Source organism: Pleurodeles waltl, chromosome 9 (genome assembly GCF_031143425.1).
Source record: "Pleurodeles waltl isolate 20211129_DDA chromosome 9, aPleWal1.hap1.20221129, whole genome shotgun sequence".
In the NCBI taxonomy this organism is placed as follows: Eukaryota; Metazoa; Chordata; class Amphibia; order Caudata; family Salamandridae; genus Pleurodeles; species Pleurodeles waltl.
This window is the reverse complement of record NC_090448.1, coordinates 791277065-791304086: the sequence shown is the minus strand read 5'-3', so window position 1 is coordinate 791304086 and position 27022 is coordinate 791277065. Positions and strand designations below refer to the sequence as shown.

Sequence of the window (27022 nt, the reverse complement as noted above, 5' to 3'; positions counted from 1 at the left end):
GTGTGAAGTACACTGTTTTACATAGGGTTTCATGTTTCGCAATTTGCGACTCGCAAAACTCTGGGTCGTACATCTGGCCCTAGGAGTGGCCTTCTGTATTTGGCCATATTAAACAGACACAGATATCACACTGACATATAATAACAACATTTGTGGGTCCAGCAGGAACAGAATTGCGCAAGAGTAAGGTGAGATTGACCTCTGGGAAAAAAACTGCTTGCAGCAATGCTCTATCAGTGTGAGAATCCTGCTAGAAGGCCATTAGAGAATTCCCTTACAGCCACTCCACTCTAACCACGCTGATGAAGAATCTGATTTTGTTCCAGATCAGTACTTGGTGGTTGGAGCAGAAGAAGGGATCTACACTTTGAATCTTCACGAGCTCCATGAAGACACCCTAGAAAAGGTAAATTGTTTAAAATGCATAAACTGGATTAGAAAACTAATGTCCTAATTTATGAAAACTAAGGGTATTCAGAAATTCGTCAGTCTCTGCAAAGCCCTACGTGGCTGACTGTGGTTACGGTCATACAAAACACAATGATCATGGGTAAGTAATATTGTAGAACATTGATGATGCTATTTTGTTATGGTGTGGATGTTACCACCTTGGATAAAAACTGTTCTCACTCAACAGGGTTGCTGCAGTATTGTTTCAGAAACCTAGATTGCATGAGATAGTGTTATGAACCCCTGACTGTGGCACGCTCCTCTAGCATTAATCCCCATAGACAGTCCCAACTATTTCATTTTTGAAATTTAACCTGAAGACAGAATTAAAACATTAAAAAAAAAAAAAATTTGCAAAGACAGATGTGACTCTAATGTGCTTCCACATATAAACACAGGTATACACTAAAGAGGTTTGAGTATTGTATGGACAATAAATGTTGTTTATCATTTTAAGTCTAAACTATTAGCTTTGGCAGTAGTAGGTGAAAAAGTGGTAAAAAAGTATTCTGTACAGAATGTATATAGCAGATAAATGATTGGATGTGACAGATATTGGGATGATTGAATACACTTTTCAGATATAGATTAGATCATTAAGCATTCTAGTGGAAGCACTTTACCTAGAAAGCAGAATAGTCATAAAGCTAATAGAATAACGTGATAAAAATATTTCTTGTGGAGAAATCCACTTTATGTAGATTGTAAAGGATTGACAAAAATATGTCCTCTGTACTGTTCGGCACCTAGTCATATAGTCTGCAAAACCACTTCAGTGTATGACAAACACCATTACTAGAAGAATATTAACAAGTAAAAAATAGAAACCGATGGGGGTGCGGTGGGTCTAGAGAGGTCTCAATTAAAGAGATATTTGTGTGGTGACTGTATTAGTGAAATTAGAGCAGTTCAGAAAGAGCAAAACCATTGTTTAAAGAAGTGTCCTTGCAGCGGATGTCCCAGCAATCATATCATATTATAGTGTGGAAAATGTAATACAAAGTGGCACTTGGCTGATATGTATGAAGTTGATATTTTGAAGGGAAGGAATAGGCATTGTCTATGAAGTACAAAACATTGCACAGGCCATGGATGGAGTTTTCAAACAGTTGAGAAAGTGATTACTGAAACAAAGCACAAACCATTCTTAATGTAAAGCTAAGTGTTTGTTTACAGAGAAAGTAACCGTGATTCGAACCTATTTTTGATATTTTCCAGCTGTCGGTATTGCATACAATACCCATGAGCTACATATCACAAACGATGTAGACTCAACAAATTCTCCTTAAAGATGAACTGCACCATAACAGGATACCATCACACACCTTAAAACATGATGGATTTGTAGCTAAAGAAAGAGGAATTTATCTCTGTAGTTGATTACACGGGCCAGTTTGGAACACCCTCAACATTACGGTGTTTCCCCAGTAGGCTGCAGGCTGTGGAGCTGCTTTCAGAGATGGAGTAGGTCCCTCAATCACATTTGGAAAACTCCCACTGCCTCATTCTAGCAGCTGCCCTTTCCCAGTATCCACACCCATTCGAGCTCTGCTGTCTCGTAGCAGCAACACACTTTACAGGAAACTTATGTGCAAAAGAGGCGACCTGTAAAAAAGTGCGATAGCAATGTGCTTCCACAGGTACCTAGAGGGAGAGGAAAGCCTTCTCTGCTTTGGATTCCCCGATCCAGTAACCTGCCATTTGTCACAGTGAACAACACTGACATTTACTGAGTGTCAGTGATCACCTATAACTGGTTGGTATCTTGAAAAATACTCTGCAGTAATTGAGAAACAACGCTGACCGATTGGCATATTTAGCATCATATTATGAGGAGCATTGAAGGTTTTGGTGCATGGGAACTGTGCTGGAGATTAACTCATGCCACACAAATTAACGTTGATGTTATTTCACCGTATAGTAAGTCTTCCTTGTATTCATTTGGTGGGACACAATGTATTAGACAGGCTCTATGTTTTCTCTTTTTTTGTTTGGGAAGACAAGTTAACATATATGAAACACATAAATATGAGATACAGTATAAACAAAAGCTCACCCAATACTAATACAGATAAATATCTATAGACAGAGGATATATCACTGGAACGTTAACCAGATTTCAGCTCTAGTTTCCTCCTGGCTACACATTTTGCTTTATAAAGTGCAATTTCATATGTAATACACAATCGGTGCTATCACTAGTGTGAGTAGGTGGATGGATTGCAATTTTTCCAGTAAGTAGCTGTAATTAAATTGGCAACTATAATTGCAACAAAGCAGAAATGATGCACAAGAAGGTATATGCTGTACTAAAGCTATAAAAAAGATATACTAATTTTTATACCCACAATCGTTATACCCACAATTACAGGCTCTTTGTGTGCTACTGTGTGCTAAAACATCATTTAGCTTTGGGCAAGTGACAACCATGAACATAATCTGCCTCTTGAATAATACACCTTTTGCATATAGAGATAACATTTTTATTCCAAGAGGGCAACCTGACGGGTCTGAAAAGTAGCTGATGAACTGATTTGTATTTCTGCATTAGTAAATTAGCGTCTTGCTAATATTTACATGTGTGACTGTATAGATTACCTATTTGAGTGATCACCCCTATCAGCCCATTATTTCGTGCCTTGTCATTATAAAACAAATATGGTAATTCACTCTGCACTCCTACACACTAAGAGAGGAATATTATATTATATAATCGTCCTTTTGTAGCAAAATTCGTCTGCCATCCCTAGCTTTCTTAAACTTAACTCGCTTGAATTTGTTGAGATCAGAATGTCAAAGTAGCTATTCCCTAGCATTGGTACCTAAACGCAAACAGTATATATTGTCATAACTAGCCTGCCTGGTGATGGAAAGTAGACTTGCCAGTCTCTGGACGATTGCTGCCCAGTAATAAAATTGAAAATTGGAAAGTGCTCATCCACACTCTTCCAGTGACTTTTTGAGAAATTTGGAGGGGCTTTGCACCTTCTTACAAATGAACAAAATTTAGCAGCATCCAGCTGCTTGAAAAAGATTAACTGGTTGTGTATCAGGATAGAGCAAAATAAGTATAAAAAGTTGGGGAGTACAGTCATTTTAATTAGAGGCTCTCTATTTCCCGTGGTAAAACTATTTGCCTACTGTGCATCCAGGTTTTTGCACCTGGCATATTGCTTCTGTATCTATACACACAAGATGTTTTGTTTTCGAAAATATTACGCTTCAGTACTTTAGTTTGAAATACTGTAATATTTAATTACTCTTAATTAAATGTTGGGTATACATCCTATAATGTTTAGGCAATATAAACGTATGGCGTAAAGTAACAATTTGCAGTATTTTTTAAAATTGTTGGGAAGGGAAACTGAAAAGAAAGAAACCATAATAGTAAATTAAAACGATCACAAATCCAAAACAAAGAAATGCCATAAACAAGAATGATATTAATGATGAAAATAGTTTATAACTTTAATGCAATGTACACTTTTGAAAATTGAGAAAGCAATGTAGCATTAAAAATAGGGGTTGGAAGAGGAATTAGGGATAGGGTAGTGGTTACAATTGGAATGAATATAGATTAACAATAAGATTGAGGTATTGGATAATTAAGATTTATGGTTTGTGGTAGGATTGATTATAGGATTAAATAATGCAGAGGGGCAAGGGTAAGGTTTTTGGTTTGGATTAGTCAAGAGAGATTGGGTTTGAACTAGGCTTGATGCCATATTTTCAATATTCTGACTTTCTTGATTATGAACTTGTCATTATGTTTAATCTAATAAAAAACATTACATCATTGTTGACTATTTATTTTGTACACTGGTATTGTATATTGTACAGTCTTTATTTTTCACATATATGCAAAACCCATCCACCTTCCCCCAAAAGTTTGCTTTGCTCACTGGCATGGTTAATTGTGGAGCTGGTTTGAAAATATTTGCCACAGGAGGTTTAGTTTACTAGTCGATCCCTGTATGAAAATAGTACAGAAAAATTTGAGATAATATGTATGCACATCAAGTAGCACTGTGTAGAGAATGGTAGCTTGGAGAGTAGCAGCAGCACATGAGTTCTGCTAACCCTGCCTCTCCCAGCAGGAGATAATTCACAAGATGAAGTCAGCAAAGAGCATTGATGGTCCTGAACGTACTATCAAAGGCACACATTAAAATATTTTTTACAGAATACTGCAGACGATTCCCTCTACTTCATTAGTTGCATTGTGTCATGATGCTAAACTAACTTTGTTTCCCCTCAGCTCGTCCCGCACAGGAGTTCCTGGGTGTACTGTATGAACAATGTGCTGCTTTCTGTGTCTGGTGAGTTTTACAAAGCTGAGATGAGAGTCATCTTAAGCAGGAAATGGTGGCAATACATGGTGTGCTAACCTGTTAGAGTTGGGTTTTGATCAGATAAGCCTTTTTACTGAGCCACACACACCACAGGTTTAAAAGTCAAAACTGCATGATGTGGGTGGACCTTCCAGGACTGAATCCTAGAGGTTGTGTAAACAATACCTTAGTGTCAAGTTGAAAGGGATGACTATTTTACCTTTTAGACAGCCTTGCTGACAACCTTTTATTTTTCATGAAAAAAATAACATTGCATACATATGTTCTTCCATTTTCTTACTCTTTCTTCCTATCCCACCTCTCACTGTACTGTTGTTGCATTCATGTCACTTCCTCCTCTTTTCCATAATTGATTTTGCTGGTCTTCACCCTACCTTTCGTATCCGCTGTTACTTTGCCCCCGATGCACTATTGCCTTTGACCCACCTCATCTCCCACTCATGCCCCTCTCACACCTCCCCTCGCTGCCAACATACACGGTTTCATCCCCTCTACAGGGAAGTCCTCTCAGATCTATTGCCATAACCTGCTGGGCCTGTTTGAGCAAAGAAGACATTTGCAGAAGCGTCAGATGACATTGTCCCTTGCCACCAACAAGCTGACTGAGAGGATCATCCCAAGGTGAGAGACTGGAGGCCTGGATAGGGTGAGGGAAGAAGGGCGAGCATTGAGGGCAAATGCCTGGGGTGTGAATGCTGAGTACGACTGGGCTGAAAACTGAACAGCCTTGAACTATGATATGTGTGGTCCCTGTGGACTTTCAGTAGACTTTTAGCAGAGCACTGTCTCTCTGGCTCACTCAGACTTTGTCTTTTTCCCATTAGATCTCTTTATATTGTGGGTATTTTTCAAGTTTTTCTTTTTCAGTGTTTTTGTTTGAGAACTGTCCTTTCCCCTCACCATTTCTCCAATGCCTCCTTTCTCTGATACAAGTTAGTTACATGTTCATCTCAAAGCCTTCCCATATATTTCTTATTTTTTTCTCTCTCAGTTTCTTCTATTGTTTCTTTCATCTTTCATATCCCCTTTCTTTTACCTTTTATTCTTATACTCTGTTTTTTTTCTTTCTCCCCTATGTTTTTAGTCTTATTTCTCCTGTCTCCATTTTTTGTTGTTTCTTTCTCGGCTTTTACTTTTTTCTCTCTACTATGGTTCATTTGTCGCTTTTCTCCTTTTTTTTCTCCACCACCTTTTTCTACCTTCTCTCTTTTTCTCTTTACGATTCCTATGTCTCATCCTTACTACATGTCTTTCCATTTGAAGTGACTTATTAATGTTGCTCCTCCCATTTCTTCCTTCCCCTTAATTTTCTACGCTCCTTTCATCATTTACTTAGATCCTTACTCCTCATTCGCCCAGTGTTTGAGTGTTATCGATTTCGCACTTGGTGTTTGACTCATTTCCTCTGACTTCAGATCCTTCCTTTCCCCGACAGAAAGTTTGCGCTCTCAAGCAAGATGGCGGACACCAAAGGCTGTCGCAAGTGCTGTGTAGGTAAGGAGCTGCGTGCTGGTGGTCCTCGTGCATTGCTTGCCAAATTCTTTGGGATTCCATTGTAGAGAAACCAGTTCAAGAAAGGTGAACACAATCGGACAATCAGCAACAGAGTCTTTAGTCTTACAGCAGTGCTGGATTGCTACAGCTTCCTCACCAAAGTAGCATGTCATGGTACAAATGATGTGCCAGTCTTCCAACAAATCTAACATTTCTTGATTGCACTTCTGCTTTTAATTACAGATTTGGTATTGAGTCTGGTTGCATTGATTAGGTAGGATAGGTGTTGTAGAGCTTGCAGCATCATGAATGCCGTGCAAGCAGGGCCAAAAAATGCAATGGCTCATCACTTGACATTATTTTTGATAATGCTTCTGACTGTCCATCCTTTACAGTTTCTTCCAAATTAGATTTTATCCGCCCCCAATAAGTCTGTGTTAAAAGAAAGAGAATCTTAAAGTCCTCTACCATCTGAACCATGATCTGCTGCTCAGGACGTTTTTGTGCATATTTAAAGGCACTGTAGTACCTTTTAAATAACATTACCCTTATTCAGTCACTTGGGAATGCAATGCCGATGTGCAGTGGCATCTCTAGAAGTAAAATGAATGTGTGTGTGTGTATGTGGGGAGGTTGCATACTTACTGGACCACAAAAACACTGATATATATATATATATATATGTTCGATGGCATGTGTAGCTGCAGATACACATGCTGTGCACATCCCGCCATCTGGTGTTGGGCTCGGAGAGTTACAAGTTGTTTTTCTTCGAAGAAGTCTTTTCGAGTCACGAGACCGAGGGACTCCTCCCATTTCGACTCCATTGCGCATGGGCGTCGACTCCATCTTAGATTGTTTTTTTTCCGCCATCGGGTTCGGACGTGTTCCTTTTCGCTCCGTGTTTCGGGTCGGAAAGTTAGTTAGAATCTCGGAAAAATCGTCGGTATTGTTTGCGTTCGGTATCGGGTTAGTTACAACAGGTCGACACCGAATTAAGAAGAGCTCCTGTGGCCCTTCGGGGTTTTCTTCCATCCCCGTCGGGGCCTGGTCGGCCCGGCCACGTGTCTCTTCAAGGCTGATGGAACGGACCCCATTCCGCTTCTGTCCAAAATGCCATAACAAGCATCCATATACAGATCAACATCTGGTCTGTAACTTGTGTTTGTCACCAGAATACAAGGAGGATACTTGTGAGGTCTGTCGATCGTTTCGGTCCAGGAAAATACTCAGGGACCGAAGAGCAAGAAGACTGCAAATGGCGTCGGCGCCGACAGGACAAGAGCGTTTCGAGGAGGAGGAAGAAACATTCTCCACCCAGGAGTCGGACTCTGAAGAGATCGATCCTGAGGAAACGCCGAAAACCGTGAGTAAGACGTCGAAAACAAAAACTCACGAGAAAAGCGCTAAAGCCCAGGGGACGCCACTGCCAACAGGCCATGGCTTAACCTGAAAAGTAGGTGACCGTTCATCGGCACCGAAAAAGGGCGAGCTGGTGTCGAAGTCATCCGACTCCGGTCGAGATACCGGCACACAGCAATCTCGGGCCCGAGATAGTGGCTCAGAGAAGATTCGGCACCGAGACACCGGCACCGAAACGGGTCGGCACCGAGAGAGCACGACGCCGAAAGTAAAAAAGGTTTCGTCGGAGCCGAAAAAAGCAGCCGAAAAGGTTTCGGTTCCGAAATATCCGGCCTCGGAACCGAAAACAAGTTCCTACACTGAGGAGCAAGGACTGTCCACACAAATGAAAACACATAGATTTGGACAGGAATTACAGGCAATAGAGCCAGATCACACACAAAGACGGCTCTTTATTCAAAAAGATACAGGGAAGATCAGCACTCCTCCTCCAGTCAAAATGAAACGCAAGCTTGCCTTCCAAGACAAAGACAAACAGCCACATGCAAAGGTGGCTAAACAAGTAACACCACCACCATCCCCACATCACTCTCCGCAACCATCACCGGTAGCCACTCCACCAATGATGCAATCCCCAACTCATACAGGAATGAGCCAAGATGACCCTGACGCATGGGACCTTTATGACGCACCAGTGTCAGACAATAGTCCAGAATGCTATCCTGCTAAACCATCGCCACCAGAGGATAGTACAGGCTACGCACAAGTGGTGTCAAGAGCAGCTGCATTTCATAATGTCAGCCTTCATTCTGAGCCCATTGAAGACGACTTTCTTTTTAATACACTGTCGTCCACACACAGCCAATATCAGAGTCTTCCTATGCTACCCGGAATGCTAAAACACTCCAAACAAGTGTTTGAGGAGCCTGTTAAAGGGAGAGCCATTACTCCAAGAGTAGATAAAAAATATAAACCGCCACCAACAGACCCAGTGTACATTACACAACAGCTAACACCAGACTCTGTTGTAGTGGGAGCAGCGCGCAAAAGAGCCAACTTCAGGAGATGCACCACCTCCAGATAAAGAAAGTCGAAAATTCGATGCTGCAGGCAAAAGGGTGGCGGCACAGGCAGCAAACCAGTGGCGTATTGCAAATTCGCAAGCTTTACTAGCCAGATATGATAGGGCCCATTGGGATGAGATGCAACACCTTATTGAACATTTACCCAAGGAGTTCCAAAAGAGAGCGCAGCAAGTAGTAGAAGAAGGACAAGGTATCTCAAATAATCAGATACGGTCAGCAATGGATGCTGCAGACACAGCTGCTAGAACTGTCAACACAGCTGTAACAATAAGGAGACATGCATGGTTGCGTACATCAGGATTTAAACCAGAGATACAGCAAGCTGTGCTGAATATGCCATTCAACGGACAGCAGTTGTTTGGGCCGGAGGTGGACAGTGCGATCGAAAAACTTAAAAAAGACACTGACACGGCCAAAGCCATGGGCGCGCTCTACTCCCCACAGAGCAGAGGCACATTTCGAAAGACACAATTTCGAGGGGGGTTTCGAGGGCAAACCACAGAAGCCACAGCCTCACAAACAAAGCCCACTTACCAGAGCCAGTATCAGTGGGGAGGTTTTCGGGGACAACATAGAGGGGGACAATTTCAAAGGAACAGAGGAAAGTTCCAAAGTCCCAAAACTCCTCCAAACAAACAGTGACTTCAAGGTCACAAATCCCCAACACATAACACCTGTGGGGGGGAGACTAACCAAGTTTTACAAACATTGGGAGGAAATAACAACAGACACTTGGGTCTTAGCAATTATCCAGCATGGTTATTGCATAGAATTTATCAAATTCCCCCCAAACATTCCACCGAAAACACACAATATGTCAAAACAACATATAAAACTTCTAGGACTAGAAGTTCAAGCATTGCTCCAAAAAGAAGCAATAGAGTTAGTACCAAAACAAGAACTAAACACAGGAGTTTACTCACTGTACTTTCTGATACCCAAAAAAGACAAAACTCTAAGACCCATACTAGATCTCAGAATAGTAAATACATACATCAAATCAGACCATTTTCACATGGTTACATTACAAGAAGTAATCCCACTTCTCAAACAACAAGACTACATGACAACACTGGATCTAAAGGATGCATATTTCCATATACCAATACATCCTTCACACAAGAAGTACCTAAGGTTTGTATTCCAAGGGATACATTACCAATTCAAAGTGTTGCCATTCGGAATAACAACTGCGCCAAGAGTTTTTACAAAATGTCTAGCAGTAGTAGCTGCACATATCAGAAGGCAGCAAATACATGTGTTCCCGTACCTAGACGATTGGTTAATCAAAACCAACACGCAAAAACAGTGTTCACAACACACAAATTACGTCATACAAACCCTACACAAACTAGGTTTCTCAATCAATTACTCAAAGTCACACCTTCAGCCGTGTCAAACACAGCAATACCTAGGAGCAACAATCAACACAGTAAAAGGAATTGCCACTCCAAGTCCACAAAGAGTACAAACATTCCAAAATGTCATACAAGCCATGTATCCAAACCAAAAGATACAGGTCAAATTAGTAATGAAACTCCTAGGCATGATGTCCTCATGCATAGCCATTGTCCCAAACGCAAGGTTGCACATGCGGCCCTTACAACAGTGCTTAGCATCACAGTGGTCACAGGCACAGGGTCAACTTCTAGATCTGGTGTTGATAGACCGCCAAACATACATCTTGCTTCAATGGTGGAACAGTATAAATTTAAACCAAGGGCGGCCTTTCCAAGACCCAGTGCCACAATGCGTAATAACGACAGATGCATCCATGACAGGGTGGGGAGCACACCTCAATCAGCACAGCATCCAAGGACAATGGGACATTCACCAAAAACAGTTTCATATAAACCACTTAGAACTGTTAGCGATATTTCTAGCTCTGAAAGCATTTCAACCCCTAATAACCCACAAATACACTCTTGTCAAAACAGACAACATGACAACAATGTATTACTAAACAAACAGGGAGGAACACACTCGACACAGTTGTGTCTCCTAACACAAAAAATATGGCATTGGGCGATTCACAACCACATTCGCCTAATAGCACAATTTATTCCAGGAATTCAGAATCAATTAGCAGACAATGGGCCTGATTCTAACTTTGGAGGACGGTGTTAAACCGTCCCAAAAGTGGCGGATATACCACCTACCGTATTACGAGTTCCATAGGATATAATGGACTCGTAATACGGTAGGTGGTATATCCGCCACTTTTGGGACGGGATAACACCGTCCTCCAAAGTTAGAATCAGGCCCAATCTCTCTCGGGATCACCAACAGATCCACGAATGGGAAATTCACCCCCAAATACTGAACAATTACTTCAGAATGTGGGGAACGCCACAAATAGATCTATTTGCAACAAAAGAAAACTCAAAATGCCAAAACTTCGCATCCAGGTACCCACAACATCAGTCTCAGGGCAATGCACTATGGATGAACTGGTCAGGGATATTTGCGTACGCTTTTCCCCCTCTCCCACTTCTTCCATATCTAGTAAACAAGTTGAGTCAAAACAAACTCAAACTCATACTAATAGCACCAACATGGGCAAGGCAACCTTGGTAGACAACACTACTAGACCTTTCAGTAGTACCTCATATCAAACTGCCAAACAGACCAGATCTGTTAACACAACACAAACAACAGATCAGACATCCAAATCCAGCATAGCTGAATCTAGCAATTTGGCTCCTGAAATCCTAGAATTCGGGCACTTAGACCTCACACAGGAATGTATGGAGGTCATAAAACAGGCTAAAAAACCTACCACTAGACACTTCTATGCAAATAAGTGGAAAAGATTTGTTTATTACTGCCATAATAATCAAATTCAACCTTTACACGCATCTGCAAAAGAAATAGTAGGATACTTACTACATTTGCAAAAATCTAACCTAGCTTTCTCTTCCATTAAAATACATTTTACGGCAATTTCTGCTTACCTACAAATTACGCCCTCAATTTCATTGTTTAGGAGACCAGTCATAAAGGCGTTTATGGAAGGCCTAAAGAGAATTATACCACCAAGAACACCACCAGTTCCTTCATGGAACCTCAACATTGTCCTAACACGACTCATGGGTCCACCTTTTGAGCCCATGCACTCTTGTGAAATGCAATACTTAACGTGGAAAGTTGCATTTTTAATTGCCATCACATCTCTAAGAAGAGTGAGTGAAATTCAAGCATTTACCATTCAAGAACCATTTATTCAAATACACAAAAATAAAGTTGTTCTACGGACCAATCCTAAATTGTTACCAAAAGTAATCTCACCGTTCCACTTAAATCAAACAGTAGAATTACCAGTGTTCTTCCCACAGCCAGATTCTGTAGCCGAAAGAGCACTACATACATTAGACATCAAAAGAGCACTAATGTACTACATCGACAGAACAAAACTAATTCGAAAGACAAAACAACTATTTATCGCCTTTCAAAAACCTCAAACAGGAAATCCAATTTCAAAACAAGGCATTGCTAGATGGATAGTTAAGTGCATTCAAACCTGCTATCTTAATGCTAAAAGAGAACTGCCTATTACACCAAAGGCACACTCAACCAGAAAGAAAGGTGCTACCATGGCCTTTCTAGGAAATATTTAATGAACGAAATATGTAAGGCAGCAACATGGTCTACGCCTCATACATTTACCAAGCACTACTGTGTAGATGTGCTAACTGCACAACAAGCAACAGTAGGTCAAGCTGTATTAAGAACATTATTTCAAACTACTTCAACTCCTACAGGCTGATCCACCGCTTTTTGGGGAGATAACTGCTTACTAGTCTATGCACAGCATGTGTATCTGCAGCTACACATGCCATCGAACGAAAAATGTCACTTACCCAGTGTACATCTGTTCGTGGCATTAGTCGCTGCAGATTCACATGCGCCCACCCGCCTCCCCGGGAGCCTGTAGCCGTTTAGAAGTAGATCTTTAACATTTGTACATTTGAAAATATATTACTTAAAACTTTATTATGTACATACGCATTCACTCCATTGCATGGGCACTATTACTAGCATACACAACTCCTACCTCACCCTCTGCGGGCAAACCAATCTAAGATGGAGTCGACGCCCATGCGCAATGGAGTCGAAATGGGAGGAGTCCCTCGGTCTCGTGACTCGAAAAGACTTCTTCGAAGAAAAACAACTTGTAACACTCCGAGCCCAACACCAGATGGCGGGATGTGCACAGCATGTGAATCTGCAGCGACTAATGCCACGAACAGATGTACACTGGGTGAGTGACATTTTCCATATATTTATATGTTCGATGGCATGTGTAGCTGCAGACAAAGCAAAAACAACAAGTGATGGACAGAATGCTGAACATTGTCAAACATTCACCCCCAGTACAGTGATCTGGGCCTAAATCCATCGTTTTTTTGCTGCCCATGCCATTCCAGTTTGGACCCAGCCATATGCAAATCAGTCTTGACCCTGTTCCCCATGGGAACAGTCCAGCCCGAACTGCTAGGCCAGGTCTTCCCTGGACTGGAAACAAGCACCCTGGGACCGGTTTCGGGGTTTCACCCCTCATCAGCCAGGCTAGCTTGAATCCAGTGGCATGGGAAGCACGGGACCCACGTCTGGGCATACCCTTCCCACTTAGGGCGACAAAGCAAAAACAACAAGTGATGGACGGAATGCTGAACATTGTCAAACATTCACCCCCAGTACAGTGATCTGGGCCTAAATCCATCGTTTTTTTGCTGCCCATGCCATTCCAGTTTGGACCCAGCCATATGCAAATCAGTCTTGACCCTGTTCCCCATGGGAACAGTCCAGCCCGAACTGCTAGGCCAGGTCTTCCCTGGACTGGAAACAAGCGTCCTGGGACCGGTTTCGGGGTTTCACCCCTCATCAGCCAGGCTAGCTTGAATCCAGTGGCATGGGAAGCACGGGACCCACGTCTGGGCATACCCTTCCCACTTAGGGCGACAAAGCAAAAACAACAAGTGATGGACGGAATGCTGAACATTGTCAAACATTCACCCCCAGTACAGTGATCTGGGCCTAAATCCATCGTTTTTTTGCTGCCCATGCCATTCCAGTTTGGACCCAGCCATATGCAAATCAGTCTTGACCCTGTTCCCCATGGGAACAGTCCAGCCCGAACTGCTAGGCCAGGTCTTCCCTGGACTGGAAACAAGCATCCTGGGACCGGTTTCGGGGTTTCACCCCTCATCAGCCAGGCTAGCTTGAATCCAGTGGCATGGGAAGCACGGGACCCACGTCTGGGCATACCCTTCCCACTTAGGGCGACAAAGCAAAAACAACAAGTGATGGACGGAATGCTGAACATTGTCAAACATTCACCCCCTGTACAGTGATCTGGGCCTAAATCCATCGTTTTTTTGCTGCCCATGCCATTCCAGTTTGGACCCAGCCATATGCAAATCAGTCTTGACCCTGTTCCCCATGGGAACAGTCCAGCCCGAACTGCTAGGCCAGGTCTTCCCTGGACTGGAAACAAGCATCCTGGGACCGGTTTCGGGGTTTCACCCCTCATCAGCCAGGCTAGCTTGAATCCAGTGGCATGGGAAGCACGGGACCCACGTCTGGGCATACCCTTCCCACTTAGGGCGACAAAGCAAAAACAACAAGTGATGGACGGAATGCTGAACATTGTCAAACATTCACCCCCAGTACAGTGATCTGGGCCTAAATCCATAGTTTTTTTGCTGCCCATGCCATTCCAGTTTGGACCCAGCCATATGCAAATCAGTCTTGACCCTGTTCCCCATGGGAACAGTCCAGCCCGAACTGCTAGGCCAGGTCTTCCCTGGACTGGAAACAAGCATCCTGGGACCGGTTTCGGGGTTTCACCCCTCATCAGCCAGGCTAGCTTGAATCCAGTGGCATGGGAAGCACGGACCCACGTCTGGGCATACCCTTCCCACTTAGGGCGACAAAGCAAAAACAACAAGTGATGGACGGAATGCTGAACATTGTCAAACATTCACCCCCAGTACAGTGATCTGGGCCTAAATCCATCGTTTGCACAGTCCGCCATCTGGTGTTGGGCTCGGAGTGTTACAAGTTGTTTTTCTTCGAAGAAGTCTTTTCGAGTCACGAGACCGAGGGACTCCTCCCATTTCGACTCCATTGTGCATGGGCGTCGACTCCATCTTAGATTGTTTTTTTTCCGCCATCGGGTTCGGACGTGTTCCTTTTCGCTCCGTGTTTCGGGTCGGAAAGTTAGTTAGAATCTCGGAAAAAATCGTCGGTCTTGTTTGCGTTCGGTATCGGGTTAGTTAGAACAAATCGACACCGAATTTTTAAGAGCTCCGGTGGCCCTTTGGGGTTTTTTCGATCCCCCGTCGGGGCCTGGTCGGCCCGGCCACGTGCGACTTCAAGGCTGATGGAACGGACCCCATTCTGCTTCTGCCCAAAATGCCATAACAAGTATCCGTATACGGATCAGCATCTGGTCTGTAACTTGTGCTTGTCCCCCGAGCACAAGGAGGATACTTGTGAAGCCTGTCGAGCGTTGCGGTCGAGGAAGACGCTGCGAGACGGAAGAGCCAGGAGACTACAAATGGCGTCCACGCCGACAGGTCAAGAACGTTCCGAGGAGGAAGAAGAAGCTTTCTCCATCCACGAGTCGGATTCTGAAGAACTCGACGCCGAAGAAACACCAAACCGTGAGTAAGACGTCGAAAATCAAGACTCACGAGAAGTCCACAAAAGCCCAGGGGACGCCACCGCCAACAGGCCATGGCTTAACCCGAAAACTAGGTGACCGATCCAAGGCACCGAAAAAGGGCATGCTGGTGTCGAAGTCATCCGACTCCGGTCGAGATACCGCCACACAGCAACCTCGGAGCCGAGACAGCGGCTCCGAGAAACTTCGGCACAGAGACAGCGGCACCGAAGAATTTCGGCACCGAGACACCACGCCGAAAACAAAGAAGGTTTCTTCGGAGCCGAAAAAGACTTCCGAAAAAGTTTCGGTTCCGAAACATCCCGCCTCGGAGCCGAAAACTAGTTCCTATACAGAGGAACAAGGATTAACCTCCCAATTACACAGATTTGGAGAGGAGCTTCAAGCTGTGGAGCCTGACTACACGCAAAGAAGGCTTCATATTCATGAGGACACAGGGAAGATAACCACTCTTCCCCCAATCAAAATCAAAAGGAAACTTGCCTTTCAACAAAAGGACAAGCAACCAGAGGCAAAAGTGGCAAGGAAAACAACCCCACCACCATCTCCACCACCATCAATACATGCATAACCAGCAACAACTCCACCACTGATGCACTCACCAGCTCATACTACAATGAGTCAGGATGATCCCGATGCATGGGACCTTTACGATGCTCCAGTGTCTGACAACAGCCCAGACTCCTATCCCACAAAACCGTCACCACCTGAGGACAGTACATCCTACACACAGGTGGTCGCAAGGGCAGCCGAATTTCACAACGTCACCTTACATTCTGAACCAATTGAGGATGACTTTCTGTTTAACACCCTATCCTCCACCCATAGCCAGTACCAAAGCCTTCCCATGCTCCCAGGAATGCTAAGACATTCAAAACAAATATTTCAGGATCCAGTTAAAGGCAGAGCCATAACTCCAAGGGTGGAGAAAAAGTACAAGCCACCGCCAACAGATCCAATCTATATTACAACACAAATAACACCAGACTCAGTAGTTGACGGGGCAGCTCGTAAGAGAGCCAACTCTCATACCTCAGGAGACGCACCACCTCCAGACAAAGAGAGCCGCAAATTTGATGCTGCGGGAAAAAGGGTTGCAGCACAAGCAGCAAATCAATGGTGTATTGCCAATTCACAAGCACTTTTGGCAAGATACGACAGAGCTCATTGGGATGAAATGCAACATTTCATCGAACACTTATCCAAGGAGTTCCAAAAAAGAGCGCAACAGGTGGTAGAAGAGGGACAAAGTATCTCAAATAATCAGATACGGTCTTCCATGGATGCAGCAGATACAGCTGCAAGGACAATAAACACTGCAATCACGATACGAAGGCACGCATGGCTGCGCACTTCAGGGTTCAAGCCGGAAATCCAACAAGCTGTGCTCAATATGCCATTTAATGAACAGCAATTGTTTGGGCCGGAGGTAGACACTGCCATTGAGAAACTCAAAAAAGACACCGATGCAGCAAAAGCCATGGGCGCACTCTACTCCCCGCAGAGCAGAGGCACATTTCGAAAAACACCTTTTAGGGGAGGGTTTCGAGGTCAACCCACAGAAACCACAACCTCACAAACAAGGCCTACTTACCAGGGTCAATATCAGAGGGGAGGTTTTCGGGGGCAATATAGAGGGGGCCAATTCCCAAGAAATCGAGGAAAATTCCAAGGCCCCAAAACTCCTCAAAATAAACAGTGACTCACAAGTCACACAACCCCATCACATAACACCTGTGGGGGGAAGACTAAGCCAACTTTACAAACTTTGGGAGGAAATAACAACAGACACTTGGGTCTTAGCAATTATCCAGCATGGTTATTGCATAGAATTTCTCCAATTCCCTCCAAACGTCCCACCGAAAACACACAATATGTCAAAACAACATATAGATCTTCTAGGACTAGAAGTTCAAGCATTGCTACAAAAGGACGCAATAGAATTAGTACCAAATCTACAAAAAAACACAGGAGTTTACTCACTGTACTTTCTAATACCCAAAAAGGACAAAACTCTGAGATCAATACTAGATCTCAGAACACTAAATACCTACATCAAATCAGACCACTTTCACATGGTCACGTTACAAGACGTAATCCCACTGCTCAAACAGCAAGATTACATGACAACATTAGACCTAAAAGATGCGTATTTCCATATACCAATACATCCTTCACACAGGAAATACCTAAGGTTCGTATTCCAAGGAATACATTACCAATTCAAAGTGTTGCCATTCGGAATAACAACTGCGCCAATAGTTTTTACAAAATGCCTGGCAGTAGTAGCTGCACATATCAGAAGGCAGCAAATACATGTGTTCCCGTACTTAGACGACTGGTTAATCAAAACCAACACGCTAAGACAGTGTTCACAGCACACAAAATATGTCATACAGACCCTTCACAGGCTAGGTTTCTCCATCAACTACGCGAAGTCACACCTTTTGCCGTGTCAAACACAGCAATACTTAGGAGCGACAATCAACACAGCAAAAGGGATTGCCACTCCAAGTCCACAAAGGGTTCAAACATTTCACAAGGTAATACAGGCCATGTATCCAACACAAAAGATACAAGTCAAAATGGTAATGAAACTCCTAGGCATGATGTCTTCATGCATAGCCATTGTCCCAAATGCAAGATTGCACATGCAGCCCTTACAACAGTGCCTAGCATCACAATGGTCACAAGCACAGGGTCAACTTCTAGATCTGGTGTTGATAGACCGCCAAACATACATCTCGCTTCTATGGTGGAACAGTACAAATTTAAACCGAGGGCGGCCTTTCCAAGACCCAGTGCCACAATACGTCATAACGACGGATGCTTCCATGACAGGGTGGGGAGCACACCTCAATCAACACAGCATCCAAGGACAATGGGACATACATCAGAGGCAGTTTCACATAAATCACTTAGAACTGTTAGCAGTATTTCTAGCGCTGAAAGCATTTCAACCCATAATAACCCAAAAATACATTCTTGTCAAAACAGACAACATGACAACAATGTATTATCTAAACAAACAAGGAGGGACACACTCGACACAGTTGTGCCTCCTAACACAAAAAATATGGCATTGGGCGAATTACCTAATAGCACAATTTATTCCAGGGATTCAGAACCAGTTGGCAGACAATCTCTCTCGAGATCACCAACAAACCCACGAATGGGAAATTCACCCCCAAATACTAAACAATTCCTTTCAAATTTGGGGAACACCTCAAATAGACCTATTTGCAACAAAGGAAAACTCAAAATGCCAAAACTTCGCATCCAGGTACCCACAAGATCAGTCCCAAGGCAATGCTCTATGGATGAACTGGTCAGGGATATTTGCGTACGCTTTTCCCCCTCTCCCTCTCCTTCCATATCTAGTAAACAGGTTGAGTCAAAACAACCTCAAACTCATACTAATAGCACCAACATGGGCAAGGCAACCTTGGTACACAACACTACTAGACCTTTCAGTAGTACCTCATGCCAAACTACCCAACAGACCAGATCTGTTAACACAACACAAACAACAGATCAGACATCCAAATCCAGCATCGTTGAATATAGCAATTTGGCTCCTGAAATCCTAGAATTCGGGCACTTAGACCTCACACAGGAATGTATGGAGGTCATAAAACATGCTAGAAAACCTACCACTAGACACTTCTATGCAAATAAGTGGAAAAGATTTGTTTATTACTGCCATAATAATCAAATTCAACCTTTACAAGCATCTGCAAAAGAAATAGTAGGATACTTACTACATTTGCAAAAATCTAACCTAGCTTTCTCTTCCATTAAAATACATCTTACGGCAATTTCTGCTTACCTACAAATTACGCACTCAATTTCATTGTTTAGGATACCAGTCATAAAGGCGTTTATGGAAGGCCTAAAGAGAATTATACCACCAAGAACACCACCAGTTCCTTCATGGAACCTCAACATTGTCCTAACACGACTCATGGGTCCACCTTTTGAGCCCATGCACTCTTGTGAAATGCAGTACTTAACGTGGAAAGTTGCATTTTTAATTGCCATCACATCTCTAAGAAGAGTGAGTGAAATTCAAGCATTTACCATACAAGAACCATTTATTCAAATACACAAAAATAAAGTTCTACGGACCAATCCTAAATTTTTACCAAAAGTAATCTCACTGTTCCACTTAAATCAAACGGTAGAATTACCAGTGTTCTTCCCACAGCCAGATTCTGTAGCCGAAAGAGCACTACATACATTAGACATCAAAAGAGCACTAATGTACTACATTGACAGAACAAAACTAATTCGAAAGACAAAACAACTATTTATCGCCTTTCAAAAACCTCATACAGGAAATCCTATTTCAAAACAAGGCATTGCTAGATGGATAGTTAAGTGCATTCAAACCTGCTATCTTAAAGCTAAAAGAGAACTGCCTATTACACCAAAGGCACACTCAACCAGAAAGAAAGGTGCTACCATGGCCTTTCTAGGAAATATTCCAATGAACGAAATATGTAAGGCAGCAACATGGTCTATGCCTCATACATTTACCAAGCACTACTGTGTAGATGTGCTAACTGCACAACAAGCAACAGTAGGTCAAGCTGTATTAAGAACATTATTTCAAACTACTTCAACTCCTACAGGCTGAACCACCCCTTTTGGGGAGATAACTGCTTACTAGTCTATGCACAGCATGTGTATCTGCAGCTACACATGCCATCGAACGGAAAATGTCACTTACCCAGTGTACATCTGTTCGTGGCATTAGTCGCTGCAGATTCACATGCGCCCACCCGCCTCCCCGGGAGCCTGTAGCCGTTTAGAAGTAGATCTTAAACATTTGTACATTTGAAAATATATTACTTAAAACTTTATTATGTACATACGCATTCACTCCATTGCATGGGCACTATTACTAGCATACACAACTCCTACCTCACCCTCTGCGGGCAAAACAATCTAAGATGGAGTCGACGCCCATGCGCAGTGGAGTCGAAATGGGAGGAGTCCCTCGGTCTCGTGACTCGAAAAGACTTCTTCGAAGAAAAACAACTTGTAACACTCCGAGCCCAACACCAGATGGCGGACTGTGCACAGCATGTGAATCTGCAGCGACTAATGCCACGAACAGATGTACACTGGGTAAGTGACATTTTCCATATATATATATATATATATATATATATATATGTTGTTTAAAGGCCACTTTTCCAGTGTTCTGGCTTAGGGACTTAGATATAGGTAAGTATTAGGTTTTATATTTTCCCTACCTATTAATAATTTAGTAAAATGGTAATAGGTAGGAACAAATAACAAATAAAAGTACTGTGGTACTTAAACAAAATAAAGAACAAATAAATATCTTAAACAATTTAATAAACAGTGTAATGAACTACATTTAATAATTTTTACAAGGTTTAAAATTAAATTCTGTAAAAAAAATAAGTGTAAGGAGTACCATGAAAATAACTAAAAAAATACTACGTAATTACTGCACAACTTAAAAAATAAGAAGCATTAACTAAAAAAAAAGTGACACTTACTAGGTACTAGTGTAAGTCTGTAAACGTATTTAAAAATATGTAAAAAAAATAATTATATATAAATACATTTCCCTACCAATTGCAACTTTAGAAAGTAGTAATAGGTAGGGAACTACAGTAAACCCTACTTCTTACCTAACAGAGCACTGCCAAAGTGTGGTGAAAACAATAAGGCTGCCTTTTCATTTTCTAAAAACAGCCATTACCCAATTATATACTGGCTTGTCATTGCCGTGTACCAGAGTGTACCGCAGAGTTACCACAGCATACATGGCCCAAAATATAACTAAGCCCTAGCTGTATTTCCGTACCCTTGCATCACGCATGGTGTCACATGGGCAACGAAATACCTGAGGCAGATTTACAAAGCAACGCAAGCGGCCATCTGTATCCCGGCATTGATTAGTAAGTCTGGAGAAATGCAAGACAACACAATTTGCTGTTTTGCATTACTCTTCACACCATAATCTGCATAGCTGATAAATTTCACATACATCCGTACACCACTACACTATACGCCACTCCACCCCTTGGTATTCCAGTATACACCACTCCAGCGTACATCACTCCACTTTCCGACAATTCTCTCAGTGGCACTCACTATATGCTATTCCACTCTATGAAACTCCACTCTAGGCTATTACACTGTATGCAACTCCACTACACGCCTGTACACTGTATTACTGTACCCACCTCCTCTCTATGCCACTCAACAGGCCGCAACTCCACTATACACTGTATGCCAGCAACAATCCACTATACACTATTCCCCTCCACTATGCACTACTCCACTCTACACCACTCCAGGATAGGGCACTCCACACCACTATATTCTACGTCATTCCATTGGATGCCACTCCTGTTTATGCCAGTCCATTGTATGCTATTACACTCTACCCCATACCACTGTACACCACTGCAGTCTACTCTGTTCCACTATATAGCACTCCACTGTACAATATTCCACTATGTGCTATTCTACTCTTCATCACTCTACTGTATGCTCCTCCACTGCATGCCAGTCTAATCTAGAACACTCCACCATATGCTGGCACACTATATGCCACTGCACTGTATGCTAATCCACTCTAGCCAAGCCAGTTTAAATCACTCCACTCTACGCCATGCTACCCTATGCTATTCCATTGCACACAACCGCTACTGTATGCTATTACATTCTACCCCACTCCAGTCTACACCACTTGTATGCTACTCCACTATACTCTATTTTACTCTACATCACTCCACTATACAATACTCCAGTCTGCGCCACTCCAGTGTACACCATTCTAGTCTGTGCTAGTCCATTGGATGCCGCTCCACTCGATGCCACTCTGCTTTATGCTGTTCCACTCTGCCCCACCACAGTCTACATCACTCCACTGTATGCTGTTCCACTCAACGCCACTACACTGAACTCCACTCTGGCTATTCCAACTAAAACCACTCCACTGTACATTATTACACCTTGTGCAACTTCAATCTTTGCCACTCTATTGTATGGTATTCTACTCTCCCCCACTCCATTCTATGCTATTCCATTCGATGTTAGTCTACTGTACATAACTACACTGTATGCCATTGCTCTCTACCCCACTCCACTATGCTCCAGTCTAGTCTACACCACTCTATTGCACGCTGTTACACTCTACGCCACTCCACTGTACAACACTCCAGTCTAGCTACGCCACTGCACACTACTTCATTATATGCCACTTCACTCTACGGTACTCCACTGTACGCTACTCCGCTCTGTTCTACTCCAGTGTACTCTTGTGTGCTATATAACTCTGCTCTAGAAAACTCTACTGCACTATATGCTACTCTACTCCACTCTATCCCTTTAAACTCCACTGTCCAAATGTGTACTCAACTCTAAGCCTACACACCTTATTGTACAACAGTCTACTTCACTCTACAAGAGTTTCCAACACTGTACGGCATAGCGTTCCAGTCTACTGTATGAGACACCACTCCAATTTATAACCGTTTACTCTACTCTATGGTATGCCACTTCAATGTATGCCACTGCACTGTACGCCAATCCACTGTGCTCTACACCACTCAACTGTAAAGCATTCAACTCAACTCTATGCCACTGCACTGTACAGTAATCCACTCCACATCACTCCAATGTACGAAACTCCCCTCCACTTTAGATAACTCCACTGTATAAAAGTCTACTACAGTTTATGGCATTCTACAACTCTGTACTCCAGTCTATCCTCTTACCTTCCACTGTCCAGCTCTATACTCCACTCTATGCCCATACACTCCACCGTACAATACTCTATTCCACTATACAACACTTTTCTATATGGCCTAGATCTCCACTATACTGTACAAGACCCCACCCAATTTATAACAGTTAAATACCTTTGCTACTCCCCTCCACTACACTCCATGCCACTCTACAACACGCCAATACACTATAATGTATTTTACTCCACACTACGTATGCCACTCCACTCAACTCTACACTCAGAGACTTTACTTTACTCTACTCAACTGTACAACAGTCCACTCTACTTGGCTCCACTGTTTGACACACTACTGTACTCTATGCAACTCCACTCTACTATGCTGTATGGCACTCCAACACTTGACTCTAGTCTATACCCCTACATTGCCCTGTACAACACTGTACTATAGTGTATGCCACTGCACAACACTACTCCTCTCTGTGTGGCTCTGTGATACTCTAGTCCACTATACAACACTGTACGTAACTCTGTATGCCATTGCACTCCATTTTATTCCACTCTGACACAGTACCCACTTTACTCCACTGTATGTCACTCCACTCCATTATTTGCCATTGTATTCTATAACACTGTATACCAATCTACTCTGCCACAGTCGTACTTTACTTTACACCACTCCATAAACCCTACTGGACTCATGCTACTATACGGTTGTCTACAACACTTTCCAACACTGTACAACACACCACTACACTCTGCAGTACAACACCATACTCCAGTTTATGACACTTTACTTGCAGTATGCTAACCTACTCTACGCTACTATGTTCTATGATACGCCACTCTACTCTGACACTTTACTATACATCACACTACCACACTCCAGTGTACTTCACTGTTCTTTATTCCTCTCTGCTACACTTTATCCCACTCTTTGCCTCTGTACCATACTCCACCTTACGCCTCACCACTGACCAACACTCCACTCCACTGTATGCAACTTTACTCTACAACATTGTACTACACTCTATGAAACTCATTGACACTCTACTCACTCAGTGCCCGTCCTCTCTTCATATCACTGTAGTACACTATATCACAGAAGTATACCTTGTACCAGTATGATGCACTGCCTACTACTGCACATATTACATCAATGATGATATCAGAAATCTACAGTGGTGTAAGTTATACTTTTGTCTCTTAGATTTAATTGGCGAATTTCAGTACATTTTCTTGGTTTCAAAACAGTAGTTTTTTGTTTTATGAATAGACCTACCTATTACTCCAGTTTAACCTTTGGTCCAGTGCGCAATTAGTGTGTCGGTGCAATGACGGAATGACAGTGGAGTCTGCTCGTGTTTTGCAGCTTTTGGAACCTTGCACAATTAAATGATTTGGTAATCTTTAAAGATCTCATGAGTGTGGACTGTTCTCATTTTTCAAGTGAAGCTATTGGATTAAGATTTTACATGCTTACTTAAAAGCCTAAATGTGTATTTGTATATATGTGTGTGTTTGTATGTATGTATATCTATGTTCAATGGCATGTGTAGCTGCAGATGCACATGCTGTGCACTGTTCCTGCCATCTATTGTTGGGCTCGGAGTGTTACAAGTTGTTTTTCTTCGAAGCAGTCTTTTCCAGTAACGGGACCGAGTGACTCCTCCCTTTCGGCTCCATTGCGCATGGGCATCGACTCCATCTTAGATTGTTTTCTTTCTGCCATCGGGTTCAGACGTGTTCCTCTTCGCTCCGTTATTTGAATCGGAAAAAGACCAAACAACCTCAAAAAGCGTTGGTATTGTTTGCGATCGGGAAACATCTTCCATCGACACCAACGAGACACAGCTTCGGTGGCCCTTAGGGGCTTCCGTGCCCAGCCGGGGCCTGGTTGGCCCAACCATAGACGTCGTCGAAGCCTAATGGACCGGACCCCTTTCCGTTTCTGCCCACAGTGCCATGCTAAGTATCCCTATACAGACCAACATTGGGTCTGTAATCTGTGTTTATCACCGGAGCACAGGGAAGATACTTGCGAGGCCTGCAAGTCCTTTCAATTGAAAAAGACCTTGAGGGATTGGAGGGCGAGACGGATGCAAATGGCGTCGAAAAGTTCAGAGCACCTCGACGCCGAAGAGCATCCAAGGATCGGACTCGGACGATTACGATGGAGACAGACAACCTACAGCAGGCCAACACATGAGTACGCCTTCCCTGACCAAAGCCCACAGCCAGCCTAAGAAGCATAAGTCCTCGGGGACGCCACTGCCTGAAGGCCATGGCTCGACCCATAAAAGACAAAGCGGTGACCAAGCAACACCTTCGGCACCGAAAAAGGCCAAAATCATGCCAAAGTCTTCAGACTCGAGCCGAGAACCCGTCATCCAAAAAAACCGACACCGACTTTTCGAGTCGACAAAGCCTCGAAAGAGCTTTTTGGAACCGAGGCCTTCCATCAGCATGGGCATTTCGGTGCTGAAAAAAATGGCTTCGGAGCTGGAAAAAGCCTCGTACACGGAGGAACATGGGCTCTCTAAGCAACTAAAAGAGAGGCATAGATTTGAGGAGTAACTTCAAATGGAGCCCTAAGTGCTACCCTTCAAAACCCTCTCCACCTGAGGATAGCACTTCATACACCCAAGTCTTGGCCAGGGCTGCTGCATTTCATAATGTAAGCATGCACTCAGAGCCACTGGAGGACGATTTCCTCTTTAATACCTTGGCGTCCACGCATGCTTTCTGACAAAGCCTGCCTATGCTCTCAGGCATGCTTAAACATGCTCAACAAGTCTTTCAAGAGCCTGTAAAAGGGAGAGCCATCACACCGCGGGTGGAAAATAAGTACAAGCACCACCGTCGGACCCAGTGTTCATCATACAGCAGCTGCCCCCAGACTCTGTAGTGGTTGGAGCTGCAAGGAAAAGAGCCAACTCACAGTCATCGGGAGATGCACCACCTCTCGATGCACCAGTCGGAAGTTCGACGCAGCAGGAAAGAGGGTAGCGTCACAGGCTGCTAATCAATGGCGCATTGCAAATTCTCAAGCCCTCCTCGCACGTTATGACCGAGCTCATTGGGACGAGATGAGTGATATCCTCCAACATATCCCCAAGGAATATCAAAAACGGGCTCAGCAAGTGGTAGAGGAGGGACAGGCAATATCAAACAATCAAATTAGTTTGTCATTAGATTCCGCAGACACTGCCGCAAGAACTGTGAACATAGCAGTCACAATTAGACGACACGCTTGGCTAAGATCCTCAGGGTTGAAACCCGAGATACAACAGGTAGTACTAAACATGCCATTTAATCAGCAACAACTGTTGGACCACAAGTGGACACAGCCATCGAGAAGATGAAGAAGGACACTGATACGGCCAAAGCCATGGGCGCGCTCAACTCGTCCCAATATAGAGGGACATACAGGAAACTGCAATATAGGGGAGTTTTCAGACAACAGCCTTCAGAGGCATCCACCTCTCAAGCAAAACCCACCTACCAATCCCAATATCAGAGAGGGGGGTTTTGCGGGTCCTTCAGGGGACAATTCCCAAGGTCAAGGGGAAAATTTTAGCCCACTAAGCAGGCCACTACTAACAAACAGTGACTTGCCCGTCACCCTCCCCCAACACACATCACCTGTGGGAGGAAGACTGCGACAAGCCATAGAACTAGTACCTCACCAACAAAAAGGAACAGGGGTTTATTCCCTATATTTCCTTATTCCCAAAAACGACAAAACACTAAGACCAATTTTAGATCTCAGGACTCAACTTATTCATCAAATCAGAACACTTCCACATGGTCACACTACAAGATGTGGTCCCCTTACTAAAACACATAGAATACA

General features: G+C 43.3%; 1 protein-coding gene across 2 annotated transcripts in view; it reads left to right on the top strand.

Moving 5' to 3' along the window:
• MAP4K2 (mitogen-activated protein kinase kinase kinase kinase 2) overlaps window positions 1-27022 on the top strand; it is a 305818-nt gene that overhangs the window by 238565 nt on the left and 40231 nt on the right. For both annotated transcript variants that reach the window (XM_069208012.1, XM_069208011.1), the window contains 4 exons: window positions 327-406; window positions 4709-4769; window positions 5300-5423; window positions 6238-6296. In XM_069208012.1, coding sequence (XP_069064113.1) covers window positions 327-406; window positions 4709-4769; window positions 5300-5423; window positions 6238-6296 — 324 coding nt within the window. The remainder of the gene's footprint in view (window positions 1-326; window positions 407-4708; window positions 4770-5299; window positions 5424-6237; window positions 6297-27022) is intronic.